Source organism: Vanellus vanellus (assembly GCF_965231255.1).
Source record: "Vanellus vanellus genome assembly, chromosome: 2".
Classification (NCBI taxonomy): Eukaryota; Metazoa; Chordata; class Aves; order Charadriiformes; family Charadriidae; genus Vanellus; species Vanellus vanellus.
Window position 1 is genome coordinate 101934747 of NC_138906.1, and position 20655 is coordinate 101955401.

The following is a 20655-nucleotide window of genomic DNA, read 5'->3' on the forward strand; positions in this document are numbered from 1 at the left end:
TCTTCCGCGCCGCGCCCCTGCGGGCTGACCGGCGGCGGGGCGGGGCGGCGGGAGGAGCCGGCGGCGGAGGAGGCGGGTGCGGGTTTCCTGGCCGGGGGCGGCGGCAGCAGCGCTGGCGGCGGGCCGGTGGTGCGGCGTGGGCAGGTCCGTGAGAAGTTCGCCGCGGTCCGCCCGGGGCGTGAGGCGCGTCCGCGTCTCCGCGTCCGTGTCCGGGAGAGGCCGCCCGCCCGCGGCCCCGCCGCCTGCACGGCACGGCACGGCATGGCCGGCCGCTTCGGCCGCGGGATGTGCTGGGGCAAGCGGGGCCGGGGCTGCCGGGGCGGGGGTGCGCTGCTGGCCCTGGGGCTGCTGGCCACCGTCGGCTTTCTCGCCTGGCGGCACGGCCCGCCGCCTCGCCACGCCGCCCGCCGCGCCCCGCCGCCGCCGCCGCCACCCTCGCCGCCCGCCGCCGCCGCCGAGCTGCTGCGGAAGCCGGTGTACGCGAAGCCGGCGCCGGAGCCGGGGGCGCTGGGCGAGCTGGGCCGGGCGGTGCGGCTGGAGCTGAGCCCGGCTGAGAAGCGGCGCCAGGAGGAGAGCATCCGCCGGCACCAGATCAACATCTACCTGAGCGACCGCATCTCGCTGCACCGCCGCCTGCCCGAGCGCTGGCACCCGCTGTGAGTACCCGCCGCTCTCCCCCGCCCCGAGGTGAGCCGTGCCTGCCCCCGGTGTGGCTGCCGAGAGCGGCTCTCCGGGGCGAGAGGGGTGTTTGGTGGCAGCAGCGGTCGGTGGGGCGCAATCGTGTCCCGGCTGCAGCTCGCTCAGAAACCTGGAGGATTGTAAAACTTTATTCCCACCCCCACCAGCCACCGCTTTAAAATCACAGCGTTTGCTCACAAACTTAAAACCGTCGCTGATTTTTGCCTGGTCCCCGCCTCTCCGCATGGCAGGAGCAGTAGCCGGTTGGCGGTGGATGTGCAGCTCAGGGGAGGTGTTTTTTTTTTCTCCGGTAGCCCTGGCAGGGGGTGGTTTGAGCCCTGAAGTGGTGGCACGGTGCCGTGTTTCACCTGCTGCTGTCCCCTGGGTAAGTCACCGTAGGCAGCAGTGTACTTTTCCAGTCACTCCCAGCTTTACAAATGTAGTGCTTCCCAAACTTCAGCTTTGCGTTGTATTCATATGTCTTATGCCACACAGTGTAAAGCAGATTGTGTTATCATCAGATTTACCAGAAACGCTCCCAGAGATGCGTAAGGTTCTTCTAAACTTGGACTTTCTTTGTTCCTGGATACTTAGTTGCTGGGATGAATTACTTTCACAGTTACGGCACTAATGCCTGACAATGGCATGAGCGATTGTTTAGCTGCTGTTTGCTGAGATGATTCTGGTTTACAGGCAGCAGGTCAGCGCAGTTGTGAAGCCCGTGGCGTGCAGCGGAACCAATGCCATGGTCTGTTCTGGGCTAAGGCAGACCCTGGGTTTAGCTGAGCGGCCGTCCCCAGCGCAGGCTGTCCTGTAAGCGAGCAGCCGGGGGGTGAGAGGAATGGGTCGGCCAGAGGTATGTGCCTTCAGCCAAAGGGGTCAGGACAGAGCTACAGCCGCAGAGTCCTCTCTTCTCTTTCACCCGAGCTTGGCCTCAGCCAGGTAATTTCACTGCAACAGGTTTGTGTGGTATGGTGGCCAAGAGCTGGAGAAAAAGCAAGGCTTTGTCTCTGCCATGAGTTGGCTTCACGTCCGTATGTCCTGTCTGGTAGTTCACCCGACTGTAGTTATAAGTGCTGAATCTAAAACGAGAATCCTGTGATGGCTCTTAAACAACCGCAGTGCAAGCGCAAGGCCCTTTTATTGTAAATTTAAGTGTGACAGTAGGCTTGTTTTTCTTTCATTCTGCCTTAGAACCAGTCTGTAGACCATAAGCTAAAAATATTGCGTTTCTAGAGGAAGAATTTAAATAATTTCAATTAATTATTTTGGACTCCTGCCATTTCTCTCAGGCAGGGTGTTGGAGGAGACGGAAGATCACCATTGTTGAGCAGGCGACATTATAGATGGGGAGGGGGGGAGATTCTTGAAGTGAAAATGATGTGAATAGGCAGATGGATTTTGCTACAGTGACACACACTTTCTGATTTGAGTATTTGGATGTTGGAGTGACAAAATGTATTCAAACCAAAAGCATTGCAAAGCGTCAGTGACATAATCCCAGAGATAATTGCCTTCTGAGGCTGGGGCTGTATTGTGCTGTTGTGGTATCTGCTGGCAGGTGCTGCATGCCTTTTCACACAGTTAAATCTAAATTATGGCAGAAACATCACAGAACATCTATCCAACTCAGACAGCAAATGCAAAAAAAACTTCCCCAAAGACAATTTTGCAATGGAATTGTTAACTACCTCTCTTAAGAAGGAAGACTGTCTGAGAGATCTAAGTTAAAAAAAGAAAAAAGTATTGAAAAAGATATCACCAAGCCTGTAGTGACAGAAAATTTATTGCACTTCAATGCACTTCAGAGGCTATACAGGTTGAAATGTCAAGTCTAGGAAAAATATAATTTGGTTTCTTTATTTTAAGGTTGGTAATGCTTGACCATTTATGATCTTTAATGAACATTTGGGTGATGGGTGAGGCTACAATGGTAGAAAATAAGTAGTAATGATAGACTTCAACTAGACTTCAGCTGTACACAAAAAATATGCAAAGGCTCAATTTTAGGTGTGATCAATGAAAAACTTTTGGTACCTGAAGACCAGAAGGTGACAAATACACTTTTTTTTTTTTTTTTTTTTTTAATGGAGAACCAGAGAACTGTGTGCTGGTAAGCCTTGAATCTCTTCCAGGCATATTATTTAGAAACTGTGGTAGGGAAAAGAACTAGTAGCAGGTAGGTAGGTGTGATCTATTGAGAAAGAGTCAACTTGGCCCTTGTCAAGGATGACGTGTCTCACAAACCTATTGGAGTTCTTTGAAGGTCGTAATTATCCGAATAAGGAAGTGTGGTGTTATTTCCAGAGGTTTTTGATAAGTTCCTAGAACAGCTGTGAAATAAGGTGAAAATTCCTTGCATTTATAAATAACTGGATAAAAGCTGGGAAGCAGTTGTGATTTTTTGTTTTGTTTTGTTGTTTGTTTGCTTTTTTTTTTTTTTAGTAGTGGAGGGTCACATCACTGGTAAAGTTCCACAAAAATGTGTGTTGGACCCAATGTGGTTCAACTTACGGCATGGCTTCCATAAAGAAGTGATTAATTAATTTAGAGCTCTTAAGCCTGAAAGACAGGCTACTAAGAAGGTGCTTCTTGCTGAGCTGCTGCAATACTATATCGATGTATGAATTAGATAGAACAAATTCTGCTACCTCCTTGTTCCAAAAATCCTTTCCTGTAAAGCGCAAGAAAGTTCTACTAAAAAATTCAAATCAAGTATTCATGAGATATTAACAGATACTATGCTTGGAGACTTTATTCTGGGCTATGGGCTTTTGGACTGTTTCAGTGTATTCTTATGTGTGTGGAGGTAAGCCTGGAAGTTTTAGATCCCAGGAAAACAGAAGGATGTAAGAGAGGGAAATAAAGATTGGCAACATTCCCACCACCTGGGTGTCCCACAGCTCTTTCCAACCTCAGTGTCCTCCCACGCTTGCCAGTGAACCCAGTCTCTGGGGGTGAATTTGTGAAAATCACAAACGTGAATCTAGTGAAAACTAGAATTTTGCTGAGGATATATGAACCAATAAGCCTTTAAACCTGGTCTGTAAAACGATGGACACAAGGTGTTGCTTTATCAGAAACTGATGACGAAAAAACCTTTGCCCACTGCTCCATGTTGTACATCCTGGACCTGCTATCAGACCAGAAATGTGTCAATAGTAATTTGCTAATACCTATGTCTGGTAATACTGTGCAGGAATAGAAGACGACTAGTGTGACTTGAGATTACTCCTCCAAATAATGTATTGTTTGATGATATTGGACTATGAATGCTATACAGATGTTACTTACTTTATGATAAAGTTTCTTCTGCTTTAGGTGTTTTCTTCTGCTAATATATTCTTGCCAATGTAAATTTTCAGGAGTCCCTTATTCCTTCTTGTTATTACAGACCACTGTAACATGTTTTTCTGAGAACTGATCCTGTTTCTATTGAAACACAGACTTGGAGAACTCGACAACTTCTATCGTTTCCTTTACACAGTTCCTGCTTCCTTTAAATGTCTGCGCTTGAGGTCAGCAACTGATAATACCGTGTTTCATCACACAGAAACTCTTTAGTTTTATTGGTGGGTAGAATTGTGTGTGTGTATATGTATATATATGTACCTTTATGTATATATGTGTACCTATATGTATACATATATGCATACCTAAATATATATTTAAACATACATAAAAACAAATTAAATAAACATTTAATATGTATAAACAAACTATAAAGATGTTCTTTTGGTAAAACATTATGCATAGGAATGTAAGGAAATTGCTAAATAGTGATGTAGTTCGTACAAGGCCAGAAGTGAAATATGCCGGAGGGTCAGAGAATGGCAGAGGTTGGAAGGAACCTCAGGGGTTTCTAGTTGTACGGAAACTTCGGTGTTAAAGTGTGTTGCTAAAGGTCATCCTCATCCTGACAAATTTCGAAAGTCTCCAAGGACGGAGATCCAGCAGCCTCTCTGGGTGCATCTTTCAGGGCTACATCACTGCCACAGTGAAATTTCCCATCTCCCCAAATCATCATGTTGTCTAGATGGCCCACGTAATCTTCCCAATGTCTGTCCTTCATTTCTGGAGTTTATACATGTATAGGAAGCAACAATTATAGCAGGTTTAAAACAAGCCATTGGCTTACTGAGGGCCCTGTTGGGGCTGATGCCCTGTGGGGGCAGCAGGATGGGCTCTGGGCCGTGCGTTTTGGCCGCTGCTGCTCTGCCTTCCCCCCACTCCCCGCACAACGGCACGGCTGCATCCCGGACAGACGGACTTCTTGCCGCGTGCTCATTTTACAGTACTGCAGGATCAGGCAGACAACTGGTCAGGTCTCAGACAGCCTTTTACAGTTTATTACAACGTGTAAGAAATAAATTTCCAGTTTTTCTGCTTGGGTTCTTCAATTCTAGATGATTTTCTGTGTTTTGGAGAGAAGGTTTGTTTAGGCCTATGTTTTATATGTAAGTATATTTTAATGGATGTATTTAAGTAGCTGTGTATATATCTTTAAGTGACTGTATATATAGGTAAATAGATACACACAAATACTTAATTTCCTCTGTCCTCATCATTTGTGCCGTATAGTAATATTTATTTTTTGGGCTGTTTGAGTTTAGAGTAACAATCTTGCACTAAGATTTTTCTGACTTTCAAAACTGCTTTGTCTGCCTGTTCCCAGATTTGAATGTGATCCTTTTACAGTCTCTCTTCTTATCATGTTTTTTGTTTACTGGGTTGTAAATACCAAACTACGTAGGCTGCTCGCCTGGTAGTGTCTCACTCACAAATTCCCAGCATAATGCTCGAGATCAGGTTTTGGTCCCTCTTCTACTCCAAAAATCACAGCATCTGATTTTGATGGGCGCGCTGCTCCGGCCAGGAGTTTTAACCTGACCCCGTTCCAGGAAATGGCGTGGCCGTTGGGTGGTGTTTCCTCCCCGGCACACCGCGACTGCCTGACTTCGCCCAGAGGTTTCTCTTCCATCTTTACCTAAAAGTGAAATAACTGCAGTGACTTCCCCCCCACCCCAGCATGGATAGGCAAAATTGAACTCTTTGGCGAGTTTATCTGCAGAATCTTGACCTTGTGGGCGCATCCCTTTCTTCTAAACGTGCCGCTGATTGCGTGCTCCGCGCCCAGCGCTTGCTTTGGCGCAGGTATTCCCATGCTTTACATTGGATCAGAGTCCGGAAGACACAGCGCTCTTCTACTTAGGAGCAAGTGCTGTGCCTAAAACACTTGGAGGTGTATTTGCTTTAGTGGCTTCGTAACACTGTGGTCACTGGTTTGGGGTTGGGTTTTTGTTGTTTGGTGTGTTTCCTGAGCTTTTCTGGAATGGATGATTGGTCGCTGGTAACTACATTAATCGTAATACCTTTTGGTCATTATTGTTAGTGGGCAGGATTCCTTGCATTTATAAACAGGCTTTAGACCTGCAAAGCAGTGTGTCTCTGGGACATCACGTTTCCTCCCTTACGCAGTTAAATGAGGGAGTAATAAATCTGCAGCATTGTTGTTTGGTTTTGCTTTATTTATTTATTTTTTTTACTGAGCAGGCTTGTGTTTTATAGCAATGCTTCCACAAGCGCTTTGATATTTAGGATATTTTACTATTTTTGTTTCCCATCTTCTGTAAAAATAAGTCAGTTTTCTTTGTCATTATGCTTTCCTTTAATAGAAACCTGCAAACGTTTTCCAGAAGAGCTCACATGATTATTTTTTGGCCGTTTTTCTTTACAGCTTCTGGTAGAAATCCTCAGCTTCCTCTGACACCTAGATGAGTGTGCTTGGTTTTGGTTGCTTTCATTTTTAACCTGACTTCCCAGATCAGTGACAGTAACCACAAATTATGATTTTTCTTTTTCTTTCTTCAAACGGTGCTTTTACTGCACACAATAGTCTGTAAGGACCAGGTGCATCCACACCATACTATTAATGATGGTTACAATAGCTTCTTTCAGTTATTGTATTACTTTGCAAAATATTTTTCTTGTCCTGAATCAAATTACTCACATCAAAGTAAGTTTCTGAATGTAGGTGTAGGAAATCGTATGGCTCTGTGCAACTGTTAAGTGTATCTCATGACCTTGGAAGAAAACTGCAAACACGGGTAACCGTTTGAGCAAAATGTTTCAAATAACTGTTCCAAATCAGCGAAATAAAATAAAAATTAATTGTTATTTCCCTATGGACATGTGCAGAAATGCCTTCTGATCTGCACATCCAGAATCTGGGCTAGGTAGCAACTTCTATTGCCTTTTTCTAACAATTTGGAATTAGGAGGATCTATGAATTTCTTAAATTTGTGGATTTTATGATGGTGGACAAGATCTATATCCTAGGTGGGCTTTCTAGACAGTTTTTCATATTGTATTTTTAATCTGTCTTAAACAGATTTGCTTTTTTTCTTCCCCCCTCAAACTTCTTTGCAAATATTTTCCTCTATTTCAGACTTCCCAGCTTTCTTCCTTGCTTTTCACAATGTTTTTATACTAGCCAGCGCAGCCCTTTGTTATCTGAAACTTTAAAGCAGTGTTTGGCAGCCTGTCTCGTCGAGACCTTATTGTCATTGGGAGTATCATTCTTTAAAACGTCAAATAATCCAGAAAACCATTTCACAATCTAGCTAGCCTCTGTTTACAAAGACTTGATCATATGGTGGTGTTGTAGACTGGACTGTATCCCGGGGGGCTCTTTCTTAATGAGGTTTGTTTCAGCAGACACAATTTAGGGAGTATTTACCTGGGCTGGGGGCGAGTGGTGGGAAGCGTGGGGCCAGCGTTGCTTTAACTCGCGTTGCTTACGTGTTCCAGCCTCAAATAATTCAGCCCTTCTGGCGGTTATCAGCACCTCGTTGCTATCTGCTAATCAAACCAAGACACACCTTCCGTAAACGTCAGGGCCTTTTGCTATAGTATCTGAACGCACGTGGGGTATGTAGGTGTGCAAAACCAGGTGCAACCTTTCCATGCTCAGATAAGACTTTCTTTTTTTTTTTTTTTTTTTTTTTCTTCAAAACCAGAACTGACAGTTGATTCAAGGTAGTTTTAGGTGAGAAAATAAATTTGCATGAAAAGTTGGGCAGTGTTTTGAGGAGAGAAGAATAACCTGATTTATCATATCCTTTAATTTCATTGGAAATTTTGCACCTCTGCATCCCGGGTTTTGACGTAATAGGGCTGCGTCGCTTTTGGCTTACACGTTGGATTTTATCCATAGGTTGCTCTCCCCCAAGTAGGGGTGAGGAGCGGCTGTTCAAACGCACATTCAGAGTAGGTAACACGGCCTCGGTATCTCTGCAGGGTGGCTCAGAAACCAGCACTGTGACCTGTGTCATGCTGCTGAGTTTGGGATGCTCGTGGATGGACCTGCGGAACCCTAAGCTGCTGCTGGGAGCAGGAGGGAAGGGTGAAGTGAGAAAGCGGGGAGGAGAGGACCCCGGCAGAGCTGTGTCCTCTGCCGTGGCTTTGGGAGAGTGGGAGGAGGAGGTGTTTTCTTTTGTGTGAGGATGCCTGGCAGACCCTTGAATTCACATTGCCGCCTATGCAGTTTATGGGGTGGGAAGTGGAGAAGTTGAAATTGGATTGAGATGCCTATTCGTCCAGATCATCCACTTTCACTTACAATCTACAAAATGCAACATTTGAGCACACCTCTTACTAAAAGGGCATCTGCTGTTTAATTCAATGTCCTAACCCTGTTCAAATTCCAGCTCTGGGGCCCTCAACATAAGAAGGACGTGGACCTGTTGGAGCGAGTCCAGAGGAGGGCCACGAAGATGATCAGAGGGATGGAGCACCTCTCCTATAAAAAACATAGAGAGAGTTGGGGTTGTTCAGCCTGGAGAAGAGAAGGCTCTGGGGGGAGACCTTATAGCAGTCTTTTAGTACTTAAAGGGGGCCTACAGGAAAGATAGAGAGGGACTCTTTGTCAGGGAGTGTAGTGATAGGACGAGGGGTAATGGTTTTAAACTGGAAGAGGGTAGATTTAGATTAGATATGAGGAAGAAATTTTTTACTGTGAGGGTGGTGAGGTGCTGGCACAGGTTGCCCAGAGGGGCTGTGGATGCCTCATCTCTGGAACCACTCAAGGGCAGGTTGGATGGGTCTTTGAGCAACCTGGTCTAGTGGGAGGTGTCCCTGGCCATGGCAGGGGGGTTGGAACTAGATGATCTTCAAGGTCCCTTCCAACCCAAACCATTCTATGATTCTACTATTCTATGAAATTAGGAAGAGAAAGGAGGTGGTGGTGTGAGTCAGCATGTCCACCACCCACCATAACAAACCCAGCAAGCCTGGTTCCAGCCCACTGCATGCAACCCAGCCTGGAGCAGGATCCTGACAATGTTTGCTAGATGATGCTGTGATGGTGCGTATGTGGTAATGTCATGTACTGTAGACACATAAATCATGTTAAATTGGTTAGAGCAGTGACACGTGCCGTTTCAAACTTTGCGAGAGAAGCTACAGAATCTTCAACTTTGTGTGTTTTCAGGCATTCATAATGAAACTTCAAAAGCAAAACTTAAAAATTTCAGCTGTCTAGAATAATTCTGGTTTTGTTGATTGCTGAGAATAATATTAACATCTTGATTTTCAACACATACTTTTTTTCCATTAAAAGTGTTCCAGTATGTTATTTCTAAAAGAGAAGTATACCTTTAGAAAGCATGAAATAATTTGAGCCAATTGTATTCTTAACAAATCTTTGAAAACTCACGGGACATTTCATATTTTTTCTTAAAATACATGTAACTTGGCATATAGAACATAAAATTTGGAGATTAAAAATGTATTTTCTCTTGCTGTATCATTGTTGCAGTTGTGGCGAAACTCTTACATAAAAGTATGTCGGCACCCATTCCTAATTAACTCATGGCAGCATGCCCGGCACGCACACATTCATGCTGTCTTTCACTGTGTATAGATACGCATCTCTAGGAGAGAAACAGCTCCTTACAATGAAATAAATTGAGTGATTACATTAATTGGCACAAATGTTCTCTAAAATAGCCCATTTAATTTTGTTTAGGCATTTCCTGACTGATGTCTCCTTAGTTTCTAATAAATAATCTATTGTAAAACTTGCTAACAGAAGATTTTGTAGTGTAGTAGATTCCAAGGTTAAATTATAAAACTTGTCAGCCGTATAGGCTCGGTTAAAGTGTGACTTGCAAATGCAGTGTAAAAAATGTAAAACCAAAAGCCCACAGGAATGTGGATGTATATAATGATACCCCTTTACGTGCTTTGCTTCAGTTTGCGTTTTGTGGAGGTGCTGTGGATGTTTCAGTAGGTGCTGTAGTGAAAGATCCAGGAAAGATGGTACATAGCAAACTTGTTTTTAAGTTTGTGTTCAGGCACAGCATTGCTCTCTCTCTCTCCTCCCGTCTGAGAATTTAAAGATTCATGGCTGAATACAATTAGAATTTTTAAAATGCAGAGGGTTGTTTTATTCCAAATTGGTAAACAAAAGCTGGCGTTTCTTGCTTTATACCTGTCTTTTAAGCCGCGTTGATCAAGCAGGAGGTATTCCTGGAACGTCCCCGCAGTGTGGCAGAGGGTGCCTGAGGGGAACCAAGGAGATGCAGAAGCGGGCGGCTGCTGGAGCAGGGCAGTGTCCCAGCCCGCTCCCTGGCAGGTGGTATGGGGCAGTCCCGGCTGCGTTTTCTCTGGATGCGACTCCGCTGCGCACAAAGACTCCGCTTGTGCGTTTTCTTGTGGGGCTGCAGAGAACAGGAGCCATCGCAGGGCAGAGGCTGAGAAGATGTCACTCCTTTGCATCACGTTACCCGTTGCTATCTGTTATATATCGGTGTTTTTCAGTGAAATCCAAGTGCTATTTAAAACATACCTTTGTTTTGTTGGCTTTAAAAAAGCTGCTCACATGCCCTGGCAATGGGGTTTTCCTCAGTGACTGATCCTGGCAGCTGGTAACTTTTTCCAAAATCAGCTTGACTGGAGATACATGTGCTTTTCCAAAGAAAATGAACCCACTCAACATGCACACATTAACTGAACGGTGGGGTTTTTTTTTAATATATGTAATTATTATCTACATAAATAGTAAAGCTCCTGTGGTTGAATAAGGTAATGAGTGTAGTGAAGGAATACAAAAGGCCTACAAATGACAGTGCTTCTGCATTTATTGTCCGTGCTTGGGAATGTCACGTTTACGGGCAACTCATTTCCTCGGGGTCTATGTTAATGTTTTTACAAACTGTTTGGTAGTTACGATAACTAGGCTCAAGGTGATGTGTCAGGCAGCTGATAGTAGGGACTACAGGTAGTTTCCTGTCACTTAACTTTTCTACAGCTAAAGTTAAATATCTGCTCTGTAGTTAAACCTCTATAGACAAGGGGAAGGTCTGTTTGTCTGGTTTAGATAAATGTCTTAAGGAGGGTGAGGTGAATCGCCTCTGGGTTTGTCTTTACGGACATGCGGAGTCCAGATAATTAGCTCAAAGTTAGCACCTAGCTTTTAGATGGATAACGTGAGAGGCAATTAATTTTGTCTTAACGTGATACCTTGTATTGGGAAAGGACGGTGTTACACGTTTGAGGGTGGCACTGAAGAGCGCCTTAGTCAGAAGGTAAAAGCAGCTCGCACTGTAGGCATTATAAATATACATTCCGAGTATCTGCAAAAACATATTTTTGGACTGCTGTCGCCGGTTTGTATCCTCCCTGTCATTTTAATGACATACTGTAACTGATACGTGTTTGTTTTTCTGAAGAACTCAAAGTAGGAGTGAAATGATTCACTTGGGAAGTAGGAGCTTGGATACTTGGGTGACACACAGAGAATAAAAATACATCCCGAAGTTTGTGAAGGTGAATACAGAAGATGCGCTGCTAAGGTGGCTCTGTTGTAAATATGAGGTAGGAAATGGAAAAGCTGAATTATGACCACTAGGCTTTAAATCAGGATTCATATTTGTAGTGAGCTTTTTTTTGAAGCTTGTATATCTTGGGAAGTGGTAATGTTTAGTGTCCATATGCATGCAGCTTAATTGTTATTCAACAACGCTTCTAAGCATTTCCATTTCAGGGATTTATTCTTTTTTTAAATGGTTTTCTTACACTATTATTTTTCCAGGGTTTGAACACTTTAGGTTTGTAATCTCCCTGGTGGAGTTATTTTATAAGACTGAGCAAAAGTCTTTGAGATTTCTTTCAAAACAGAAAGATAAGGAAAATTCTGCTTCATTTCATCAACAATATTTAAGACTGCTATAGCAGTTGAGCTCTTGTAGTAATCTAGTAAGGAATGCATGTCTTGGAAATAATTTCTGAGATAAACGTGAATCTGCATAAAAGTTGATTAACTTCACCTAATTTTTTTACAAGTAAGAGTTTCAGAATTTTAGTTGGTCTATATGTGATGATTAGTTTTCCCGCGTCCAGTCGTGCTGCGTGTGTTTCAATACACGAGGCGAGAGATGGTTTCTCTCTTCGGTGGGTTGTCAGCCTTGTCCAGCCGGGCTGTTTCTCTGCACTTGTGTGCTGCCTTCCACCACGGAGCTAGTAAATAAAACGCCCTTTATAGTTTTGGCCTCTTTCTTGACTTCCGAAACCGAAGAAACATGTGCTCTGGTGTGTCCCGTGGGAGGCTGACCTTTTCCCGCGGTGTAGAGTATGCGCGTCGAAGGGGGCAGCAACGCTCAGTGAATCACAAACAGTTTGGGGATTGCCTTGCTCTGTGCCAAATTATGTTTCCCGTCTCCAGCGTGTAATTTTCAGGCAAATCCATTGAAGTCTTTAATCTATAATTAGCCTTTTAAGCTACTTTAGGCCTTTTGGATTTCCTTTTTTAAAGAAGGGAATACAGCGTTATTATTCCATGAATCTTTCTGATATATTTTCTAGAGAAAGCTTTCCTAGTGGTTTTCTATTTATTTCTTTTTCCTTCGGTTTTCTAAAATGGGTAGGTAAAGATCCCATTTCCATCAAGGAATGAACTGAAATTACCTGGTGCAAGTGACTGTGATATATAAGAAGAATTTTTTTCCTGGCGGTACTGAGCATAAATGTTTTTCAATAGGCTAAAGTAAATACGTATTCCTAAAACTGGATTCATACAGTAGGTTTTTCTGCCCTTTTTTATTTAAAAAAAAAAAAAAAGTTAATTAAAATGTCACTCCTTTCTCATGTGTTACTATGTGAACATTTGGCAAAATAAATCACTTCTGTCATCAGCCGAGGGTGTGAGGCAGTTCTCTGTTAATGCCCCTGTTTGCCTCAGGACAAGTTACAGCCTGGACGGATGGGTGGTTTTGTACTTCACTGAATAAGTGTGTGTGTATTGCGTATCTACCTGTCTGTGTATATCTGTATGTGTGCATATGCGTCGTGTGCAATGGGTGTTGTTGCATAGTATTCCTTTCATGTTTGAGAAGCACCCTTCCGGGGGCCTCCTCTGCCCAAGCGTCATTTCTCCTCATTGCTTCCTCATTTTCAGGTATTTATTACAAAAGTACTCTACAGACTTTCTTTCCCTTCCTAAGAATTCTAATTTTAGGAATATTCAGATTCAGACTTTTTTTTTTTATTATTATTTTCTGTACCACGGATCTTGGTAAATATTGCCTAATCTTTAAAGAAACCCAGAAGTTGCCTTTTATAGCCAACAGCAGCATTAATTGATCAGGAAATATATATATTTATATATATATATTACATATATGGCTCAATGTGCTATAGGTAAACAGTTTTCTTCTGATGTCATTGTCTGGCTGTTTTGAGGAATTTCCATTCTCCTAAATTGACCTGAGGGATTCTGCTGTTATGTTTTCTGTTGAGCAGTTCTGGTTTCCCTCTTTAGCTCCCAGCAGCACAGGTTTTGGAGAACTTGCTGCTGTTCTGGTAGGAGGGATGTCCTACCTGCTTTGGTACCTGTTGTGATGCAGTAGCCTACAGAAGCTGAAGTATGTCCTTCTGCCCTGTAGAAGCCGTGGGGACTCCGGGCAGGGCTACGAAGATAATTAGGGGATTGGAGCATCTTTCTTATGAGGAAAGGCTGAGGCACTCGGGCCTTTTTAGTCTAGAGAAGAGAAGACTGAGGGGGGGATCTTATCAATGCTTATAAATACTTAAAGGGAGGGTGCCAGGGGGATGGGAACAGTCTTTCTTTAGTGGTCCCCAGTGATAGGACAAGAGGTAACAGGCACAAACTTGAGCATAGGAAGTTCCATCTAAACATGAGGAGGGATTTCTTTACTTTGAGGGTGGCAGAGCACTGGAATGGGCTGCCCAGAGGGGTGATGGAGTCTCCCACTCTGGAGACATTCAAAACCCGCCTGGACGCCGTCATGTGCAACCTGCTGTAGGTGACCCTGCTCTGGCAGGGGGGTTGGACTAGGTGGTCTCCAGAGGTCCCTTCCAACCCTGACCATTCTGTGATTCTGTGAAAATTCAAACATCTCTAAACCATTTCTGTTGGATTTTCACAAAACTGCTTATACAGAATGCCCTAAGAAAAGGGGAGAAATGGTAATAAATGCCATCATTATTTTAAAATTCTTTCAGACTGGGAGAATCTTTAATGATTTACATGTTTGGCTCAGCTGGAAGTTTCTTGGCATCCTTATGTTCGTTTGGGGAAGTTCATATATATACATTCTGGAGCTTAATCCAAAGGTTTGCAAACTTCCTGGCTCTCCATAGAGCCAAACCCATGCATTTCTATGTCTGTCTGTATTTTTTGTGGATTTCACTATTATATCTTGGCAGTTCTGTGGGCTTCCCGAATTCTGCTCAGTGTGCACGCGTCTCAGTTCTGTTGCTGTTTTTTTTTCCCCTCTTTATATATTGCTGTTCCTTTGCAGTTATATTTTTACTGTCTAGCACTTGTTTTATTTTCCAAAGCACAAGTTATCAGTAATTTATGCTACTGTTTTTACTGCACTTAGGTTTCATATTTCCTTTTTTTTGTTTGTTTCTTCCTGAAATCTGAGGCAGGCTTTGGCCATTGCTTGAGGTAATTTTGTGCAAAGGCAGCTACTGCACATACACCAGCTCAGAATACCTCCTATTATTTTTCTTTTTAGACGTTTTTGGGGGTTGCAGAATTTTAGTCGTAATGCTGCTGTGGAAACGGGACTTCTGGAAGATCAGCTTCCTGAAAGTGTTGGCATGACTTTTCCATGTACATACAGCTCCTTTGAGATGCTTTGTTATTCTTTTTTACAGTTAGTAAGCAGCATACGACCTCTACATTTGAGAATAATTTTCTGAAAACTAGCAAATGCTTTTGCACTTGTGCTAAATGCGATCCCCTCCCTTACAGATGCAAAGAGAAGAAGTATGATTATTACAGCCTGCCGAAAACCTCCGTTGTGATAGCTTTTTATAATGAGGCTTGGTCAACCCTTCTGCGGACTGTTCATAGCGTTCTTGAGACATCTCCAGATATACTTTTGGAAGAAATTATCCTTGTAGATGATTACAGTGACAAAGGTAGGAAGAATAATTCTAAATGATGTGGATTGTTGGTGGAGTTTTCTGGTTAGCCAGTCACAGGAGGAAAAGATATGCTGTTTGGTAACATACCATGAAATTGTACAACATGGGCATCTAATTGGAGAACGGGTTTTTTTTGTAGCCTGCCAGTGAAAATTTTGACCAAATTTAGTTTAGAATGGTGAAGCACATTTGGTGTGTTGAGTGCTTCCATACATAGGTAACTACAGTCTGGTTGGAGCATTTCAGGTTTCCTGATTGGAGAAAGTTTTCATTGCTCCAAGGTTTCCCTGGTGTCAGGTATAGTAAGAAGCTACCTGGTTATCTGTTGATAATTATGGGACACATATTGAATTATGAGACTCAAATTGAATTATGGGACACAAAACAATGCTGGCATTTTCCACCAGATGTGAATTGTGTTAAGAATAAAACTTTTACATGCAAAAAACTTTACGTAACATTTGAGACTCGTTTACACCATTTTGAAATGAATTAGAGGCAAATATGAAGCATTCAGTTTCTTAAAAGTAACCGTGATTTGTGTCCATCCAAGTTCTGCGCTTTTTCCTTGTCTTTTCCTAACATGGACAGTATAGTAATATGCTGCCAAAAAAAAAAGGTGTCTGTAGCACGACGTAAACCAATCATTGCAGAACTATATTCTTCCTTTCTCTTTTTTTGGTTTGTTACAGAACATTTAAAAGAGACTTTGGAAAACTACGTGGCTGGCTTACGCAAGGTGCGTCTTATCCGCGCAAACAAGCGAGAGGGGCTGGTTCGAGCCCGGCTGCTGGGGGCATCTGTGGCGAAAGGGGACATCCTGACGTTCCTGGACTGCCACTGCGAATGCCACGAGGGCTGGCTGGAGCCGCTGCTGGAAAGGTGAGGTTACGCTCTTGGCTGGTTTTCTCTCTCACTGCAGAAGGAGAAGAGATGGTTTGGCACACTTGGAAAAATGACTCTTTGCAGACGTTTATGGGAGGTTACCACAGCCTGGTCCCCGAGGCACTGCGAGGGTTTATCTCCTGGTGGTGGGGTAGCAAATGGAAGCGTGGAAGATCAGGAGGTGGATTTTTGTTTCCTCCTGAGGACCAGGTTACTCTTTTTCTTCAGAGAAGGGAAAGTTTCGTTTTCAGGAAGAGGAATCCTCCCCCAGCATCGAAGCTACCTTGGGAAAGGTGGCTACTTCCATCAGCCTGGGGGGTGGATGAGAAGGAGGTCTGGCAAGATGTGTGCCCTGAAACATGCCCTTATTGCAGGGCAATGTGCACGTAAGCAGATTGGAATAGAAGTCAGTAAACTCCATCTTTCTAGTCCTGCGCGAATCCATCTTTCCAAAACTGGTTCTGATCTAAAGCGTCATGGGGTGGGATAAGGAGGAGTTAATGTTACGTCAACATTGACTTTTACTTGGACACCATCTGTCCTGGGACACTGTACTTTACAGCTGTGTAGTTTTTCATCTATACTGCAGATCTGTTGGGCAGGTCATAAAACTTCCATTAATTATTAAAACAACAAAAAACAGAGAAACCCCCTCAAAAAAACAAACAAACAACAAAACCCCCTAAAACCCAGAATACTAGCTCTCTATTACAACTTAAAATATTTATGATATTCTTAAAGCCTCACCCACACATAGTCAGCAGCCATACGTGGGCTTTTCCTGGTGTCGGTTCGGCCACTGGTACGTCTCACCGTGGCACCCTGCTGCCCCCCGTATCGCATGCACGAGGGTGTATTGCTTTTGCCCCTCTCGCTGACAGCTTACGTCTTTGTCCCCTTGGATGCCATTAGCAGGTACTGATAGATACAGTACCTGAATCAGACCTCCTAGATATTGTATGTAGAACACCAGCTCTCTTTAAAACATAATTTAAAAAAAAAAAAAAAAGATCCTTTCCTCAAGGTCAGTGGTTTGATTTGCATCCTATAAAGATTCCCACCAGGTACTGTAGACTTCAGAGAAGCACCAGAAAAAACAGCCCTATGCAAACTGGAGGGAGATGTCCAAAAGCACATGCTGTCTTGAGGCATGCAGGTCTTCCTGATTCCTAGTGGAACTTGTGTTCTCAAACGCCCCATGTCCATTTGAAGCTGTACCTGGAATAAATTATTTTTTTTTTCCTTAAAATTGTTGTATTTAACTAATTTCTAAATTAAACAAAGAGTATATTCCAGACAAATGCGGGTTAACAATGAAACGGTATAGATAGTCTGAAGAAAGGAAAAGGGATAAAATTTAATGACTTCTCTGAAGAAACAGCACATACCTGTGGAGAGGATTCTGTAATTTCTTCACTTCTTTAGTAAACCACTAGATGGCAATCTTGAGGAAGGATTGGGATAATTTTAAGCGTAACAAATCGCCTTCCGTAAAAAGTTAGCCCTGGATGTGTCTTGGAATTTTTGCCCTTCTTGCTGCAGATGCAAGCCTCATCTCTAAGGGGATGTCTGCATGGCATATCTGACTCAAACGTACGGGAGCAATAGAACAGTGTTAGCATTTTGCAGTGCAAACATAGTTGTATTTGTAAGCTGCCTGTGCATTGTACCATCTAGTTAATTCTTAACTTACATACAAGGTGATGGCTTTTCACTTACCTGATTCCTTTCATACGTGTCGCATGCCAGCTACCTAATTTTTACTCCTTTTCCTTTGCAGGAGCAGCAAAGCATTTTTACATTTTATTGGGATTTTTATTCCCCTGTGTATGTATCATTCTCATTGCTTTGTATGTAAGCTTTATGCAAGTGAGACAGGAGATAGCAATATTTGTATAAGCGCTTTTGTGTGCTCTACCAAGCAGGATTTCAGTGGGAGATCATGAAAACAGCTGTGTTTCATCTTCTGTCCAGCAACAAGAGACCATTTCATACTTAAGGCAGTCTTTCTCGGCTCAGACAATACTTCTTTGCAACTGCTTCTGTTCTGCTGCATTTAACCAGCAGAAGCTGCTCTAATTTCACAGTCAGAGCCCCTTGGTCAGCCTGCAGGTTTTAAGCTTAATAATCCCATGATGAACTAGCTCCTCAAATGACAGATACATTGCATCTCTTCCTTGCTTGGCAATGTAATGCGTTCAGTTTTCCTTCTCCTCTTGAATATGCAAATCAGAAGATGCAGGGCTAAAACAAGTACCAGCATCTTAAAGTCAAACAAGTCACTTGGTTTCACTGAACTAACAGGAGATGTCTAAGCCGAGTCTAGAGAAGATTGCTATAGAGTGATTTAGGAGAAAGACCTTAGCTTGAGCTTGCGTGCTTGAAGCTGATCTCTCCCACTACTGAGAGAGACCTTTCCAGAAGTTGAGGGGAAGGCAGAGGATCCCACTGCCTTTTGTAAGGGCAAATGCTTTTGGAAAGGAATCCAGAAAATCCTGCATGGTATTGAGAAATGGGAGGATGAGGCTTATCTCCTTGCAGAAGTAGACCTGCAAGAAATGCCGTCAGCTCTGATGCATTCTTAGTATGATAAAGATCTTAACTTTCTTTAGATCAGCCTTCCTGATAGGTATGTCATTCTGCAATACTATCTTGTTTCTCCTTTTTATCTCCTATGCTGCCAGGGTTTCTGGAGGCCTCCTTCATGTATGTTTCGCCGTTGGAGATCTAATTCCCATGTTGCATGGGTTTTTTTGTTTGAGCTCATGGCTTGTTTTTGAGTTGCAGTGCTCAGTATAACTTTTTGCAGATGATCGCAGTTACAAGAACAACCATGACTTTAAGGGCCAAGAGGCTAGCTAATTTCTTATTCATCTTTGCAGAACTATACAGTCACGCTGCTCTCTTAATATCTGAAATGCTGCTACCTGTACGATACAAACCAGACATTTTTGTTGGGAATGTGGTGCTGGCTGTGGCAGCCAAGCCAGATGCTCAATGTGTTATCTCAAGCCATCTGGCATACCTTGCTTCCACTGTCCGGGAAGATTGATGCTTGCCAGGTGCCTACAGCTGAGTCCATCCTGATGCATCCTCCTGGTGCATCCTCAGCAAGAAATCGATGGTTATTCCTGAAGCCATTATTTCCTTGTATTGCAGCATGAATCGAGAAGGAGCAAAACTTTGTGTTTGGTATCTGTAAGTGTTCTCTGTTCTTGACAGTTCTAGTTTTTTGAGAGAAGTTTCTAACGGAAGTCACCCTTTTCTTTTAAAAACATATTAGGATTGCGGAAGAAGAATCAGCTGTTGTCTGCCCTGTTATTGATGTTATTGACTGGAATACATTTGAGTACTTGGGAAACGCTGGCGAGCCACAGATTGGTGGATTTGACTGGAGGCTGGTCTTCACTTGGCATACTATTCCTGAAAGAGAGCAAAAACAGAGGAAGTCCAAGACCGATGTGATCAGGTTAATTTTTATTCATCTTACGGAACCGTGAATGTTACAAGTGTGCTTGATTTTGCTTGGATATGCCAGGTGCTGACAAATATTTGTGAAATTAGCGTATCGCTAAGAATTACATACTTCTAGTCCCCCTTTTTTCCAGAATAGCTCCTGCTCACCATGCTCCTGGAAAAATATTGCTCGAAAAGCTGAAATTCTTGTGTAATTTTTCGTATGGAATCCTTATTGCACAAATAGTCTCTTGACTCGTGCCTGCAAACTCCCACAGACACTTATCAGCACACGGAAAGGTTGTAACTGATAACTAATGCTGAAGAATGTCTTCTGTGCAAAGCAGAGATCCGCGTTGTAAAAAATGTGTCATGGTTAACGATGTAAAAGGGAAAAAATCATCAACCAGTAAGAAGGCAAAAGTGGTTTTGAAGACTGTCTGTGCTGTAGTGATAGTGGTGGTTCCTTGTGGTGTTTTCAGGTGAACCGGTTTGCCAGTTCTTTATTGGGATGAAATGATACAACTCGACCCACCAGAGTTTCTATGAAGGGCTAACCCACAGGAGCTCCCACAGATGTCTTCCTTGTGGGTTTTAGTTTTGTTTTATTTTAAGACAAATTGCAGTCAGTTGGTATTATTTGTCACTCCATGCTGTATTTTTAGGAGAGGTAAGGTAAGAATATAAACAATGCATCTGGAAAATGGACACTGTAGACCTGATAGTTGAGGGTCTGCTATGTTCAACTTGGAAGTTGCTGTATTTCAGTAGTGTATTGTAAAAATGCCAAACAGTCGCTTCATTTCTTAACATCACAATTTTATTAGTCCTTGCTCTTATTTATAATCTGTTGTCTTATGGGCTACAACAGATACAGAATGATTAATTTTCCTCAGTCTTTTCTAGGTCGCTTACCATGATAATGATACCCATTACTTCAGAAATATTAATGAACTTTCCTCAACTGAGAGAACTTTTTTTTTTTTTTTTTTTTCAAAAAATGGGAAAAGCGAGGCAGTAATTTAGTCATTCTCAGCATATATTAGTCCACATCCTCCTTAAAAAAAGTTTCAAAACGGAGTAAATGATATTAATGCCTTTAGTTTAAATGTGATGCTTTTCTTCTCCGTGACGAGAAGAATTGTCTTTGGCGTGCCAAGGGGAAACCGATGAGGG

General features: G+C 43.0%; 1 protein-coding gene across 1 annotated transcript in view; it reads left to right on the forward strand.

Annotated features, from left to right (window-relative positions):
- The first annotated feature begins 178 nt into the window (after positions 1-178).
- Positions 179-20655, forward strand: part of GALNT12 (polypeptide N-acetylgalactosaminyltransferase 12) — a 46766-nt gene continuing 26289 nt past the window's right edge. Inside the window, exons 1-4 of the mRNA XM_082479116.1 lie at positions 179-656; positions 14963-15132; positions 15831-16020; positions 19307-19492. Of these exons, the coding sequence (XP_082335242.1) occupies positions 262-656; positions 14963-15132; positions 15831-16020; positions 19307-19492 (941 nt within the window). The 5' untranslated portion in view covers positions 179-261. The remainder of the gene's footprint in view (positions 657-14962; positions 15133-15830; positions 16021-19306; positions 19493-20655) is intronic.